General features: G+C 47.3%; 1 protein-coding gene across 2 annotated transcripts in view; it reads left to right on the top strand.

Moving 5' to 3' along the window:
• TNFSF15 (TNF superfamily member 15) overlaps positions 1 to 8508 on the top strand; it is a 14468-nt gene extending 5960 nt beyond the window's left edge. For both annotated transcript variants that reach the window (XM_041474780.1, XM_041474779.1), the window contains 3 exons: positions 1716 to 1767; positions 2476 to 2523; positions 7869 to 8508. In XM_041474780.1, the coding sequence (XP_041330714.1) occupies positions 1716 to 1767; positions 2476 to 2523; positions 7869 to 8296 (528 nt within the window). In that variant the 3' untranslated portion in view covers positions 8297 to 8508. The remainder of the gene's footprint in view (positions 1 to 1715; positions 1768 to 2475; positions 2524 to 7868) is intronic.
• The last annotated feature ends 5122 nt before the right edge of the window (positions 8509 to 13630 follow it).

Here is a 13630-nt window from a genome sequence, read left to right as displayed (position 1 = left end):
CACAATGTGTGTGAGGGGGAAAAGGAAAAAAAAAAAAAAAAAAAAAAAAAAAAAAAAAAAAAAAAAAAAAAGAGAGAATTTTCCCTACTGTTTCCTTCTCCATTTTTCCCACCATGCTGGAGCAGCTATTTTAGAAATGACTGTTTGCTGCAGGAGCACACGGATGTTTACTTCCAGTAAAACATTAAACTATCTTTGGCTTTCCTGGAGCAGCCAGCAGCCCCCAACCCCAGGCAGGCTGTTCTCCTTCCACAAACATTCCCCTTCCCCAGCCAATATAAATTCTCTATTTTCTCCTTCTCCTGCAGTGTTTGAAGCTGTGTGAGACACAGCCAGCAGGAGCCAGCTTCAGCATCTAGATATTAATATTGTTTCAGTTTTTATTGGGGAAAGTGCCTCAAATACTTTGCTATGAGCTGACCAGGGGTAGTTTATTTAGTTTATTCAGTGTATTTTTGGTGTCTGCCCATAAAACACACCATGCCAGCCCTGTGTGTTCCTGAAAGACATTCTGGGATGGGGGTTCCTGACAGCTCTGAGGGTGAATCCCGAGGGTCAGTCCCGAGGGTCAGCCCTGAGGGTCAGCTGAGGGTAAATCCTGAGGGTCAGCCCTGAGGCTCAATCCTATGGGTCAGTCCCAAGGGTCAGTCCTGTGGGTCAATCCTATGGGCCAGTCCCGAGGGTCAGCACAACCCAGGCTGTTCCAAGGGCTGCTCCTCACAGCCCTGCGAGGCCAGATGTGAGGCAGCATCCCCAGCATTCCAAAGCATCCCGCAACATCCCCCACCATCCCACAGCATCCCCACCATCCCCATCATTCCCCTCCATCCCCCTGCATCCCCCTCCATCCCCAGCATCCCCAGCATCCCCCAGCCCCCAGCACCCCCAGCACCCCCCCGCTCCCCACGGAGCTGCCCCGGCGCTGGGCGCGCAGCCCCGGCCGTGCCGTGCCCGGGTGGCTCGGGGGGCACAGCAGGTGACTCAGGACACCGAGTGTGTGACAGGCACAGTCCCGAGGGACTGCTGAGCTCGGCGGCACAGGGCAGGGCCCAGGCCACGTCCTGCCGAGGTCAATGGGAGTGTCCGGCTCCAGGAGGGAATTGCAGAGCAGAGGAAGGATGAGCTTTTCCCAGTGCGGGCTCCCAGCAGCTGCTAGGACCCTGCAGTTGCTCCCTTGGGTCTGCTCAGCTCCTGCCTCCCAGGAGGTCACCCAAAATTCCAGACAGACCTAAGGAACAGGCTTAGTCTGGGCGCAGAACAAAAGGCAGGTGGAGCTGATCCATCTCAGTCTCTGCTGGTGTTGTGGGGAACCTTTTCTCCTGTGGAGGCTGCCTTGAGGAGAATCTCTCACTTTGCTCTGCTTGCTGTGCCTGGGTTGAGGGCAGGAGAGGCTGCAAGCAGCAGAGGGGCTCCAGCAGGGCTGGGCACTCACCATCCATGGCTGGGTCACACTGGCCACTCTGCTGCTGCTCTCCCAGCTATGCCAAGGCTTGGGCAGCTCAGGATCCAACAAACCTCCCCCAGGTCCTGGAACCCTGTCAGAGATGAAGGCTGTTCTAAACCAACAGCAGAAATGTATTGCAGTGAACAAAGACTTGTCAGGGCTCACCTTTTAGCCAAAATGCTCCATCTGAATTCACTGATGTTACTGCAGCTATTCCATGTCTGGGATAATTCACACAAAACCCTCTGACTGCTGTCACTGTCCCCTGCAGGTCACAGAGGAGAGGGGCTCTCACTTTCTGAAGCAAAGAGCAGTGGCTGCTGGTGAGTTTGCCTCCCTTTCCCCCTTCCCCTCCGGTGTTGCAATCCCAGCACACCTCTGCCCTCAGCACCCCAATCCCTGCCCAGACAAGCCAGCCAGGGCACACTGGGGGAGAGGATGCAGGGAGATAAAGTGGGCAGAGTGAAATGGGAGCATTTCTAACCCTGGACTGTCAAAGCTGGGCAGGCACAGGCTTCCCCACAGCTCTGCAGGGTCAGTGGGACTCCCTGAACAAGCACCAGCAGGGATTTAGGAGCCTGTGCTCCTCACCCTTCCCCTCTGTTTGCCTCCAGCAGTTCAGGACACAGCCACAATGTGCCCTGCTGGTGCTGCAGCAGCTCTGACAAACTCCCCTGTTTGCATTTATCACCTCAGGGCTGTCAGTAAGAGATCACAGCAAATCAGCCCCGACTCAGACCTCTGCAGAAAGAGCCTGCACATTTCCTCGTGGGCATCAGTCACCACTCATATTTTGCTGGCACTGCCCAGGCTCCCCAGGGAATGGGCACGGCCCCGAGGCTGCCAGAGCTCCAGGAGCCTTTGGACAGCGCTGCCAGGGATGCCCAGGGTGGGCTTGGTGGGGGGTCTGGGCAGGGACAGGGGCTGGGCTGGGTGATCCTGGTGGGTCTCTCCCAGCTCAGGATATTCTGTAATTTTATTATTGAACAGCAGCAAACATCCTCACACGGTTTTTTTTCCTTTTCCCTCAGTTACAGACACACTTTCCAGTGCAGAGAAGCCACGAGCTCACCTGACAGGTAATCCTTGTTCACAACTAAAGCCTTTTTACAGCCAATGTTGTGGTTCAGTAACCTTGGTCTGTGTGGATCTGGTAGGAGCAGGTGTTGCAGGAAACATGGGGAGCAGAATAATCAGCTTTTCCTTGTTGAGCAGGCCAGGCTGAGTGAAGTGCAGGAAAGGAGGGACAGCTGACAGAAATGTCACTTTTCTGAGCTGTTTCTTTCATTGAATGACCAGCTTTTGTAACTGAACTGAAACAGGCACCTTATGTCTCAGTGATCTGCTGAATCCTCCAGAAAAGGCAGGGAAGGAGCTCACGTGAGCTCTTGTGGAGCAGTGAATTGGCAAGAATTACAAGTTTTGGAGCAAAATCAGGTCAAATCAGGCTAGTTTTATTTATTCCCATAAATCCTCCCCCCTATTTTCAGTGAGATAATCTCTGACACATTTCAGAGCAAGCAGGGAAAGGGTAATGCCAAGCTGAGCCCTCCAGGCTTTTATGTTGTGGTAGGAAGGTGCCATCACAAAGTCCTGTCACAGGGTGGGCTGCCAGGCCTTTCCAAAGAGTTATCATCCATTTCCAAGAGGTTATCATGCCTTTCCAAAGGGTTATCATGCCTTTGCAAGAAGTTTCCAGGCCTTTCCAACAGGTTTCCATGCCTTTCCAAAGAGCTTCCAGGCCTTTCCAAAGACTTGTCATGCCTTTCCAAAGGGTTATCATGGCTTTCCAAAGAGTTATCATCCCTTTCCAAGAGGTTTCCATGCCATTCCAGAGTTACCATGCCTTTCCAAGAGGTTTCCATGCCTTTCCAAGGGGCTGCCAGCATCTCCAAGGTCCCCATGTCACCACCTCAGCCTTGAAGCTGTCTCCACACCAAGGACCTTGCCCTGACATCCCCCACCCTCACCAGCTCCACCCATGTGGAAAATTTAGGTATTCCCAGAGAAAAGTTCCTGCCTGGCTCCAGTGTGGATGGAGTGAGTGCCAGAGGGTTTTCCAGCTGGCCTGAGGCCATTTATCCCTCTCCAAAGTACAGCTCACTGCAGAGGCTTCCCCAGCAGCCCAGTGCTGCCCCGGGGTGCACTTTGTAACCTGAGAAATGCAGGAAGTGCTGGGATGCTCCTGCAGAGATCCAAATCCACCCCCAGGGCTCAGTCACTCTGCAGCTCAGGGCTGATGCATTTCCCAGCAGAGTTTCCTTTCCTCGAGCCACCAGCTCCTTCCTGATGCCCACCCTTGGTGCCTTTCCCTCTGGCACGGGGGTTTCTGGAGCTTCCAGCCTGGCCTGGCCTTGGTCACAGCTTTGCTCAGGTGCCAGTTTTAAGGAGCAAGAGGTTGTCTGCTACTGTCAGGGTTTGGTTTTTTAAATCCCCAGTGGCAGAGAGGCTCCAGTGACTCAGAGGAGCAGCCAAAGCTCTGCTGTGCTGCTGGGAACTTCCCTGGGTTGCACAAAAGCCCAGCTGCCACAGGGAAACACCCAGCAGTTTTCTCCAAATCTCTTCAGCCCCCATATTTACAGAAATTCCTTTGCCATCATTCCCAGGCAGCCTCCCTGGGACTGTGTCCATCCTCTCTGGCATTCCACTGAGGGCCTGTCACTGCTGGCCACAGAGAGGAGCAAGAAAAGGGGAAACTTAAGGGAATTTTCTCTCTCCTTTCTGTGCTGTGCTATGTAGTCATCAAGGAATCCAATATCTATGGATTATCTCTGACCTTTATTTAGCCTGAACACATTCCTGGTGCTTCTCCCTGTGGCAATGACTTCCCCAGCTTAACAGCACTTTGCAGGCAGAAAATATTTCCTGTTATTTTCAACTCGGTGCATAATAATTTCTTGGGCTCCACCCTGGTTTTCTCTTCTCAGAAACCATGACTTGTGCATAGAAAGTGTAAAAGGAATAATTATACCCCTGATCTTTGTTACATTCCCCCACCTCAGGTGCCTTATTCAATGTGAAGGTGGCAGACTACAAATCCTAAATTGCAGGAAATCTCTCCCACACCTTTATTCTGTCTTTTTCTAGTTTTAGACCCATCTATTGTGAAGGTGAGAACAGAGGAGTGAGAGGAATGAGAATTAGATGGAGTTCTTTGGGAATGGACTGATTAATTGGCAGTAGCAGAACAGCTCCATGTTTTGGTGTCTGTTCCTTTATGATAAATCTTCCAGCTGCTCTTGGCCTTTTTAACTCACACTGAGAATTTTTCTTCATCCAGGCTGGAATCAAGATCTCCCCTCCCTGATGACTTTACCTACTGAGATGTGCCAAAACCCAGCTCAGAGCTCCCTCCAAACCCATTTCCCCCTGTGCATTAATGTTTATTTGGGGCTTCTCCTTGCCTTGCCATCATCCTCTCCCCTCTTATTTGGGGTTGGATTTGGGGTCAGGATTCAGGGCAGTGCCTGTTCCTTCTTGTCACCAGCGTGTGGCACAGAGCATGACCAAAGCTGCAGGACTTGGCTCGTGCTCCTTGTGCTGCAGTGGTCCCAAAGCCACCTCTAAATGTGGCCAGAGCCTCATTTATGCTTCCAAATTCCCTTTATTGAATGCTCAGGGCATGAACTGGAGCACCAGAGGACACAGAGGACACAGGACCTTGCACCACAAGGGCTTCACCACAAGTCTCTTGCTGAGACTCAGAGTTCAGGATTAGGCTCTCCCATTGGTGCTGAGAACTGCAGAAACCCCACAAATTCAGCACAAAAGAGATCCCTAATCTGACAGGCAACAGGGATTCTCCAGCAAGGGACGGAACCAAAAGGAATTTGGGGACAGGAGAATTAAGGGATGCCAGAAGTTTATAGTGTGTGAGAAAACAGAAAGAACTGTGGCAATGATTCCCTTATTAAAAGCAGATTTTAATTCCTTTAAGAAGGAGCATCATAGGTATATTTGCAGGAAGTAGAGCTCCAGAATTTAGGAAATAAATAAATAAATGACAATTACAAAGTACTGCTGCTGCTAGAAAAGGAGCTGTGCTGTATTAAAAAGCACTTGAACATTCATTTTATTCTCCTCTTACTGAAAGCATGGGAAAAAGTAATTAACTTGAAAATAGAGAGCATCAATAGAGGGAGATTCATCTTAAAAGGAAGGTTAAAGCTGTGAAACCTGACTAATTCTAGAAGTTAGGAAGTCATGTAGTTCATTTGAGATCTTATAATATTCTAGAACTAATGAAATCTATTTTATAACTAATATAAAAATTCATTGTGGAATTCAGTGTCATTTACATTTTAAATGCATCATTCTGCAAGAAACGAATATGTCGCAGGCAGCTTCTCTTAAAATCCCCCCAAAAATTCCAGAGATGGAAAAGAGCCCAGGACATTTTCTGGAACTATTCTGATCTTTCCTCACCCTTCCCACCTCAAACAAGATTTCCTCTGCTTTCTGAGATGAATTGCTCTGAGCTCTTGCAAAGCTTAGAGTGATCCAGAGCTAGCTGAGCTTTTCCCATTATTCAGACAGTCCCTGAACTGAGAGGTGGATGAAGGCAGACTAGGAGAACTTTTACTTGTTTTATTCCCCTCTCTGTGTCAAAGCTCCATTGTCTCTAACCTTTATAATATTTCTATAATTTAGCTTTCCTTGCTGCCACAATCCCTGTCTGTCTTCCACTTCCCTGAAATACTTTCCCCATCCACTTTGCCTCCTGGGAAAAGATCAGAAGGATTTGATACTTCAGCAGCACTAAAAAAAAAAAAAAAAAAAAAGGCCATTATTTTGTTGTGCTACTCCGAGAATATAAAAGGAATTGCACTCCTAACAGCTTCCTGTCTCCTCATGGATTATTTTTTGTTGGGAAAGAGGGAAACAGATGCCACTGGGACATGAGCACATTCCTTTTTCTGAGTCTCATTTCACCCAGGATGGACCTAATGGTTATTGCCAAGGGAATTCCAAAGCCCTCCCTCACCTGCATTCCATTTGCCACCCTTCCCATGCACACACGCCCTTCCCCAAATACTGAATAAAAATCAACTTTAAACACGAACACAAGCTCATTAAAGAGGTCTCAGTTCCTGGAACTCTGTTGCCTCAATCTTTTCTAAGCATTCATCATTCATTTTCAGGTTCATTTTAATACCTGAGATAATCTTCATGGTTTTTATCCTTTTCTTCCCACTGCTGCTGCTTTAGCACAACAATTCTACGTGGCAGTCAGTAAAGAGCAGAGACAACTCTTGCTTCCCTGCAGAAAAACATGCAAGGGCTGAGGTTTATTGTCCTCTCTGTTGTGTGTGAGAAATCAAAGTGGTGAAGGCAAAAGGGCAGCAATTCCCTAATTTTCCCCCTGCAGGCTGGGAAGCATTCTCAGCTTGAATCAGGCTGATGCTGGGGTCAGGACTGGAGCTCTGCTTGTAATCAGCTCACCACAGGATTGGGAAAAAATGTCTGGAGGAATGTTGAGGCTGACTCCAAGTGTAGTATTTTGTTCCAGAAGAGCATTAAAGAAAGAAAAAAGGGGAAGAGAGGGATAAAAATTGTTTAAAATACAAGGTGTTGCTTTGGAATTGAAGCTCTTGAAGCACAGTGGGGTCTTTGGGGTTTTTGCTAAAATCCAGTGACCTTGGTAAACCAACAGCAATTCTACAAAAGATGTCCTTGAGAGCACTCGGGAGGAGAAGGGCTGAGGAGCCCCAACCCCCTGAAGAAGAGGCAGAAAGAGAAGTCCAGGTGTCTCAGTGCTTGCTGACACATCCTGGTGACCAGTGTGGACATTCTGCAAGCTCAGCAGTGTCTTTTTAAGAAACAGAATTGCAATCCACCCCTTCTGAAGGAAAAAATGGTTTAGAATTTTCCTCTTCCTGTCCCCAACCCTTAGGTACAAGCATGGTACAACTGTCCCAGTGCTGGTGTCACCTGAGGACAAGGTTTCACTCTGGAAATGGGTGAGATGGGAAGGTAAAGCCATCTCCATTGCTTCCAGTGCCAGGAGACTCAGCCTTGAGGATGGACAGCTCATCCTTTGGGGTCTGACCCACCAAGCACAGCTTACACTGTCAGGATCTTCCTAGAGCACCCTTGGCTTTCAGCCCTGGCAGCTCAGACCTGCACACTCTGTGGGCACCCTGGAGAATACCACTGGACAGCTATCCTGTGTGGGAAATGGACTCATAGAGAGTTTTTAGGGTTTCTTTCTATCAAACCCTAAGAACTCTTTACAAATCCAGCCATTTCCCACAGTCCTGCAGCCCATTCAGCTCAGTTATCAAGCCATGAAATAAGAACATTTCCGCCCCAGCTTTTTGCTCAAACTGTTTAAATCCCTCCCCGCCCAGAGCAGAGATTCCATGCTCCATCCACACCGTGGCAACCTCACCCACGCCCCTGTCCCTCTCTCTCCCTGCTGCAGTGAAGAAGCAGGACCTGGCCAGCGCCGCGGGGAGCCACCTGCCCATCCTGCAGTGGGAAGACAAGCGAGGCCTGGCCTTCACCAAGAACAACCTGAGCTACTCCAGCAACGCCCTGGTGATTCCTGTGTCCGGGGACTACTACGTGTACGCTCAGGTCACCTTCCGAGGGCCCGTGGAGAGCAGCCACAAGGCCAGCTCTGTCACTGAGGTCATCACCAAGGTCACTGACAGCTACCCCGAGCCCACCCAGCTGCTGACGGGCACCAAGACCCTCAGTGAGAACGGCAATGGTTGGTTCCAGCCCATCTACCTGGGCGCTGTTGTCTCCCTGGAGGTGGGAGACAAGCTGATGGTCAACGTGAGTGACATCAAGCTGGTGGATTACACCAAGGAGCACAAAACTTTCTTTGGGGCCTTTCTGCTGTAGGGCTCTGGCCTGCGGCGGCTGGTGGGGGATCCCTCCAGGGTCGTCGGGGGGATCTTGTTGGATTTTGGCTTTGTGGGCGCGTGTTGGGGTGAGATGTCTGCTGTTTGCCTCCTCCTCCTCCTCCTCCTTCTTCTTCCTCTGTGCCATCACTCCCCTGCAGCTCGCTAGAGCCTTAATTTAATGGGTAGGGAAAGGTGAAGCTGCAGGTTGGAATGAAATACCCCCCCCCCAAAAAAAAACACAAGAAAAACCAACCAAAAACTAAAAAAAAAAAAAAAAACCCAACAAAAAACACCAAAAAAACCCCCACCCAAACCCCAAAACAAAACCATCAAAACAACAAAACAAACAAAAAACCAAAAACAACCTCAAAAAACCCCAAAACAACAAAACAAACCAAAAATAAGAACCAACAAAAAAAACCAAAACAACATTCAAAAAAACCCCAAAACAAACAAAGAAAAGCCAAACAAGAAAAATGAAAGTCATATTGGAGGGGGGAAAAATGTGTTTTTGAAAGCAAAAGTTGAAAATTCTTCAAAACTTTGTAAGCTAAGGAGGAACATTTGATATCTGTGGGTAGAAAGCTTCCTCTTGAATATTGAGCTAGGTTATGTCCCTAATTCCACCTTCAATGTACAATTTCCTCAACTCCAAAACAAAAAAGGGTTTTTGAGCTTTCTCCAGCACTTCCAGTATAGTTTTGCATGACCCTTCTTCAGATTCTCCTTTCTAAAAGGTAGTTACTTCTCATAATTTCCTTATGAATACATTTACTCAGTACTTTGCACTAACATAAAGCTCAGGTTAATTATTAACTGCTTAATTAATCCCTTCCAACTTCCCTGTAAAGTAGATTAAAATTATATCTTGTGCTTTGCAGCAGCTACTTGAGATTTTTGGTTTTTCCAAAAAATTGTTTACAGTTCTCTAAGTCCATATACAGCCTCAAAATATTCTGGAAAAGATCTAGGGAACACACAAAATGCTTTCTGTTTCAGCATGAAAGTGGAATGTCCCCTCCAGGTCCTATCTTTAGGATAACAGAAAAAAAAAAAAAAAAAAAAAAAAAAAAAAAAACCAAAAAAAAACACCCAAGGTAGAGAGAGACACAGAGCAAAATTTTGCACACTTTTAAATCAGCCACCGAAATTTTGGGAGAAAACCTCTGCAACGTTTTGCTTTCCATTATATTTAATGCAAGGCAAATGCCACTGAAGAAATCACTGTTTGGGCTCCAACCACAGCTGATGGTGGGCCCTGGCCCCAAGGGACTCCCAGCCTTGCCCTAGGTGAAGGTTGGCCACCAGTTGTCCCCACACGAGGTGAAAAGATCCAAAGACACGACTCTGGTGGGGCTCAGGGCTGTTTAACTTCCCACCTAGCACTTACTCATTTCCACAGACCTTTCTGCCTCTCAGGGAAATTCCCATTTTCCCCTCCCCTCCTGCAGCAAACACATCTCCAGCAGTGGCTCAGGACCCTCCTGGGTTTGGACTTTACACCCTGAGCAGCCCCGAGATCTCACAGCCAAGCACCCACCCCAACACCCGGCTCCCTCTCTGCAGCTCTCCCCTGCCTCACCTCCTTGGATCTCCTCCGTTTCTCCACTTCTTGCCCAGAAATGGCAGCAAGGCTTTGTTGCCTGAGCTGATGTTCCCACTCAAAGCCCTGTGGAGCCCCAAGTCCCCGCATGGCTGGTGGGAATTGCAGCACTGGGGGTGAGGGGCTGTGTCTGCAGAGCTGAACTGGGCACAGCCTTTGTGGTGGGGACAACTCCATGTGAGATCCTGCAGCTCTGTCCATGGCAAGCCCCTTCCCACGAGGAGACCTTTGGTTGCTCTGGAAGATCTGCTTGAGCTGACAGGGAGGAGTCAGTGGAGCAGCTGGAGCAGGGAGAGAGGCCAAGGAGATTGGGAAGGGAGGAGAGGAGCAGAGCAGGAGGAGGGAAGGTCCAGGCAACACCAGGATCCCTTCATGTCTTGGTGTGAGGACCTTCCTGCTGACATGAAAACTGGCAGGTCTTCTGTGGTAAATCTTCTCAAAGTGGAGGCTTTGTGCCCATTCCTCCCTGTCCTGCAGTTCCTGGATCCCACAGTCTGTCCTGCCCTGTTTTAGGCACATCACAACAGCCGGGACTTTGCCACCCTGCCCTGCCCTCTTTTCCTGCTTCCAGATTTTCCTTGAGCCTCATCACTGAGTATTGGCTCCTGGCACAATTCTGCCTATTTGGGGACCTTGACAAATTGCCTGCATCAAAACCTCATCCCAGATTAGCTTCCCATCCTTTCTTTGACTCATCCTTCACCTTCCCCACATCCACATCTCAGCTGTCCTCTTGACCCCTTCCTGCCCCTGTCCATTAGGTGCAAGGACACTTCTTTGTCCAAATGCCATTTTTTACACTCAATTTCTCCAGCCCACAAAGAAAACTGATATCTCAAAATAGGTTTGGATTGGAGAAAGGAAATTTCATTATCCTGCAGGCAGATGGAAACACTCTGAGTCAAGGGATCCTCTTATGTCTTTATGATCCAGATCACTTCCATCTTTGAGTCCTTATTCCTGTTTTATCTCCACCTGCCCTAGTTTTTTAAGCTGCATCTGGAGCAGTTATTCCCCAGTTACCCATTCAGTGCTTAGCACACACAACCTCAGCCTTGTTCTGGTGATCCAGCTCCTTCTCAGGGCTCTTCCTCCTGCTCAGAGACCCCCTCCACCAGGGTAAAACCTGGTGAAATCCCCCACTCTTGGCACTTCTAGACAAAATTACTCCCAGTGAAACCCTGAGACTTACCATATCTCAAATTTTGTGAAGTGTTCCCTCAACACCTCATGTTGAGTCTTTGATCACTTGGTTGTGTGCCCAAAACAGGGTCTGAACTCATGAAAACACGAAATCTGCAGCTTTTGGAACATGTAGGGCACTTTAGGTGACCAGCACACGAAACAACGTGGTCGGTCTCGTAAAGGAAGATTTGAAATCATCTTTCCAAGACAGGTGATTCCCAGCAATTAGGCAGGAGAGCTTCTGCAAAGGGCAAAATAGTGTGAAATTGGTTTATCCTTGGAGGAAATTGGAAGGGAAATTCTCTCTATTCTGGGATAATTACAGCAATTCAGAAAGCTTCTCTTTTCTACGAATGAGCTGATCAGTCTGAGGGCACAAGGCAATCCTGACAGGCTGGGACAGCAGATTTCCAGGGAAACTGTATCCCGAGGCATCCTCACTCAATCCTGGTGTGCTGAACGATGGGAATTGTGAGGGCTGGGGCAGAGGAGTGGGGAATACATCTGCCCTTCAAAGAGCCTTCTGTGGGATATACACACCCTTTTTTTTTTTTTTTTTTTTTTTTTTTTGGTGGATATTCCATAGAAGTCCCCAGGAGTTCCATTGGCAATAATGAGCCTTTTCTAGCACATAATTTGTGTCCACTGCACACTAAAGATGAATTTCAGCAGCAAAACCTTGCCTGCTGCAGCTCCATTCCAGGTGGGATTCTCCTGATCCATAGAAATATTTATTTTAGTCCAGTTCAAGCTTTTGCACCCCATTACCCACACCAGCTTTGAGCACATTTAGCACACATTTTATAGGACATAAAACAATATATGTGGCATTACTTGTTTTAAAGTGGTGCAGGCATATTGATCCCCACATGCATCCTCATGGAAGTTCTCTATATTCCCTTTTTTCCCCCTTTTCAGTGCGAGTAATGTTACTGTAACAGTGACCAGCACATAAAATAAGTGTTCAGGGGCTGATTCTGCCCCTGTTTTATATTAGATATTCCTCCACAGAAGTCAAAGGCATGAAGTCAGAGTAAAGCCACTTTGGTGAGACCAAAGTCAAGCTTAAAGGGAAATATCTCCAACAGACTGAACATAACTGTGGATTCTCAGATTTTTTTTTTTTAAGTTAAATAAGAACACAAGCCTTCTTAGAAACTTGTGTTTGTTGAGCTAGAAAATATAAAGCGTTTCTGGAAATGTGAAAATGCCCAGGCATCAGCATTTTCAATTAAATGAGAAGCTGACAAGATCTGCTCATGGGAAGTAGTGACTTTAAAGTCTGTGGTCAAGCTGAACATGTGCTTTGTTTTGGGAGGGGCTGTGAAACTAAAATTATTATCAGGGAAAAAAAAATGGAATCTGGAGGAAAAAAGGGTGAAATAGGCAGTTTGGGCTAAATTAAGTTAAACATATGATTTGAGGTTTTGACCCTTCCATTTCTTAGGAAAAAGAACACGAAAGCACTTTTCAGAACAAAACCACTGAAAGAAGAAGTATCAAATTATTATTATTATTTAACTGCTCAAAAGATCCTCGATCTTAGGAGTTGGCTTCTTCCCTAATCTCTTTCATCCCCAAAAAAACTAACACTAAGCACAACTCAAACTCATCAAAGTTCATTACCTACCACTTCCTTTCCCCTTAAAACTGAATATTGATAAATAAGCATTAACTTTCTGTCCATGCACACGCAGAAGTAAATTTAGTAAATTTTAATCAAGGTATAAAGAAAACAGCTCCAATCCTGCCAACATTTTTTTGTGCTGAGCACGTGACTGAAGGGGATCATGGTAAAAACCAGCTCCTGTGTGGTGGATGGAAGGAGTAAAACCTGCATGCCTCAGATTAAAAGTCATAGAAAGTTTTAATTGTGTTTATCCTCAGCTCCATCATGGTTTGGAGCAAACTTCCAAATCAAGGAGTGACTGCAGGGACTGCCCAGCACAGGGGTGTTGGCAGGATCAGAGTCCAAAGGGTGTCAAACATCACCCAAAAAGATGCTGCTGAGATGATTTTTTGGCAAGGGGTGTGGTGAGCAAACCTCTCTACAAAGGGGGTCCCCAACCAAGCCCCACAGATTTAGGAATTCGCTTGAAAATTCCAATACAATATTCCAGAATTTTGAAGGAATCTTGTTTTTTTCACCCCTTTGCCCGTCTATGGCACAACTGACAACCCTGTCCTTTGCTTTATTTATCTTGTGAGTGGCCCATCATTTCAGGTGAGAAATGAGGAGAGAATTCGTTCTTTAGAAGAATCAGAAAATGTCAAGGATCTTTGCCCCGATGTGGGTGTTACACACCAGTAATAGCATTTTGCTATTGTACGGGATTTTCTAGAAGGGATTGTCTTTTGTCTTGTGCCTCAGCACTGAGATGTATCTTTGCCACAAGAACTGACTTAACTTCTTTATATTTTCCCAAGTTTTATGATAATAAAAATGCAACTTAACAAATGTGACCACTTTTGATCCCAGTCCCTTCCCAAAACACTAATCACAATTAAGAGTGACCAGCTAATGCAGCCAGGCAGTGCTGATGT

This window comes from Pyrgilauda ruficollis, unplaced genomic scaffold, assembly GCF_017590135.1.
Source record: "Pyrgilauda ruficollis isolate IOZ18807 unplaced genomic scaffold, ASM1759013v1 scaffold34, whole genome shotgun sequence".
In the NCBI taxonomy this organism is placed as follows: Eukaryota; Metazoa; Chordata; class Aves; order Passeriformes; family Passeridae; genus Pyrgilauda; species Pyrgilauda ruficollis.
Note: the sequence above shows the minus strand (reverse complement) of the source record. Positions and strands in the feature narration are given on the sequence as shown.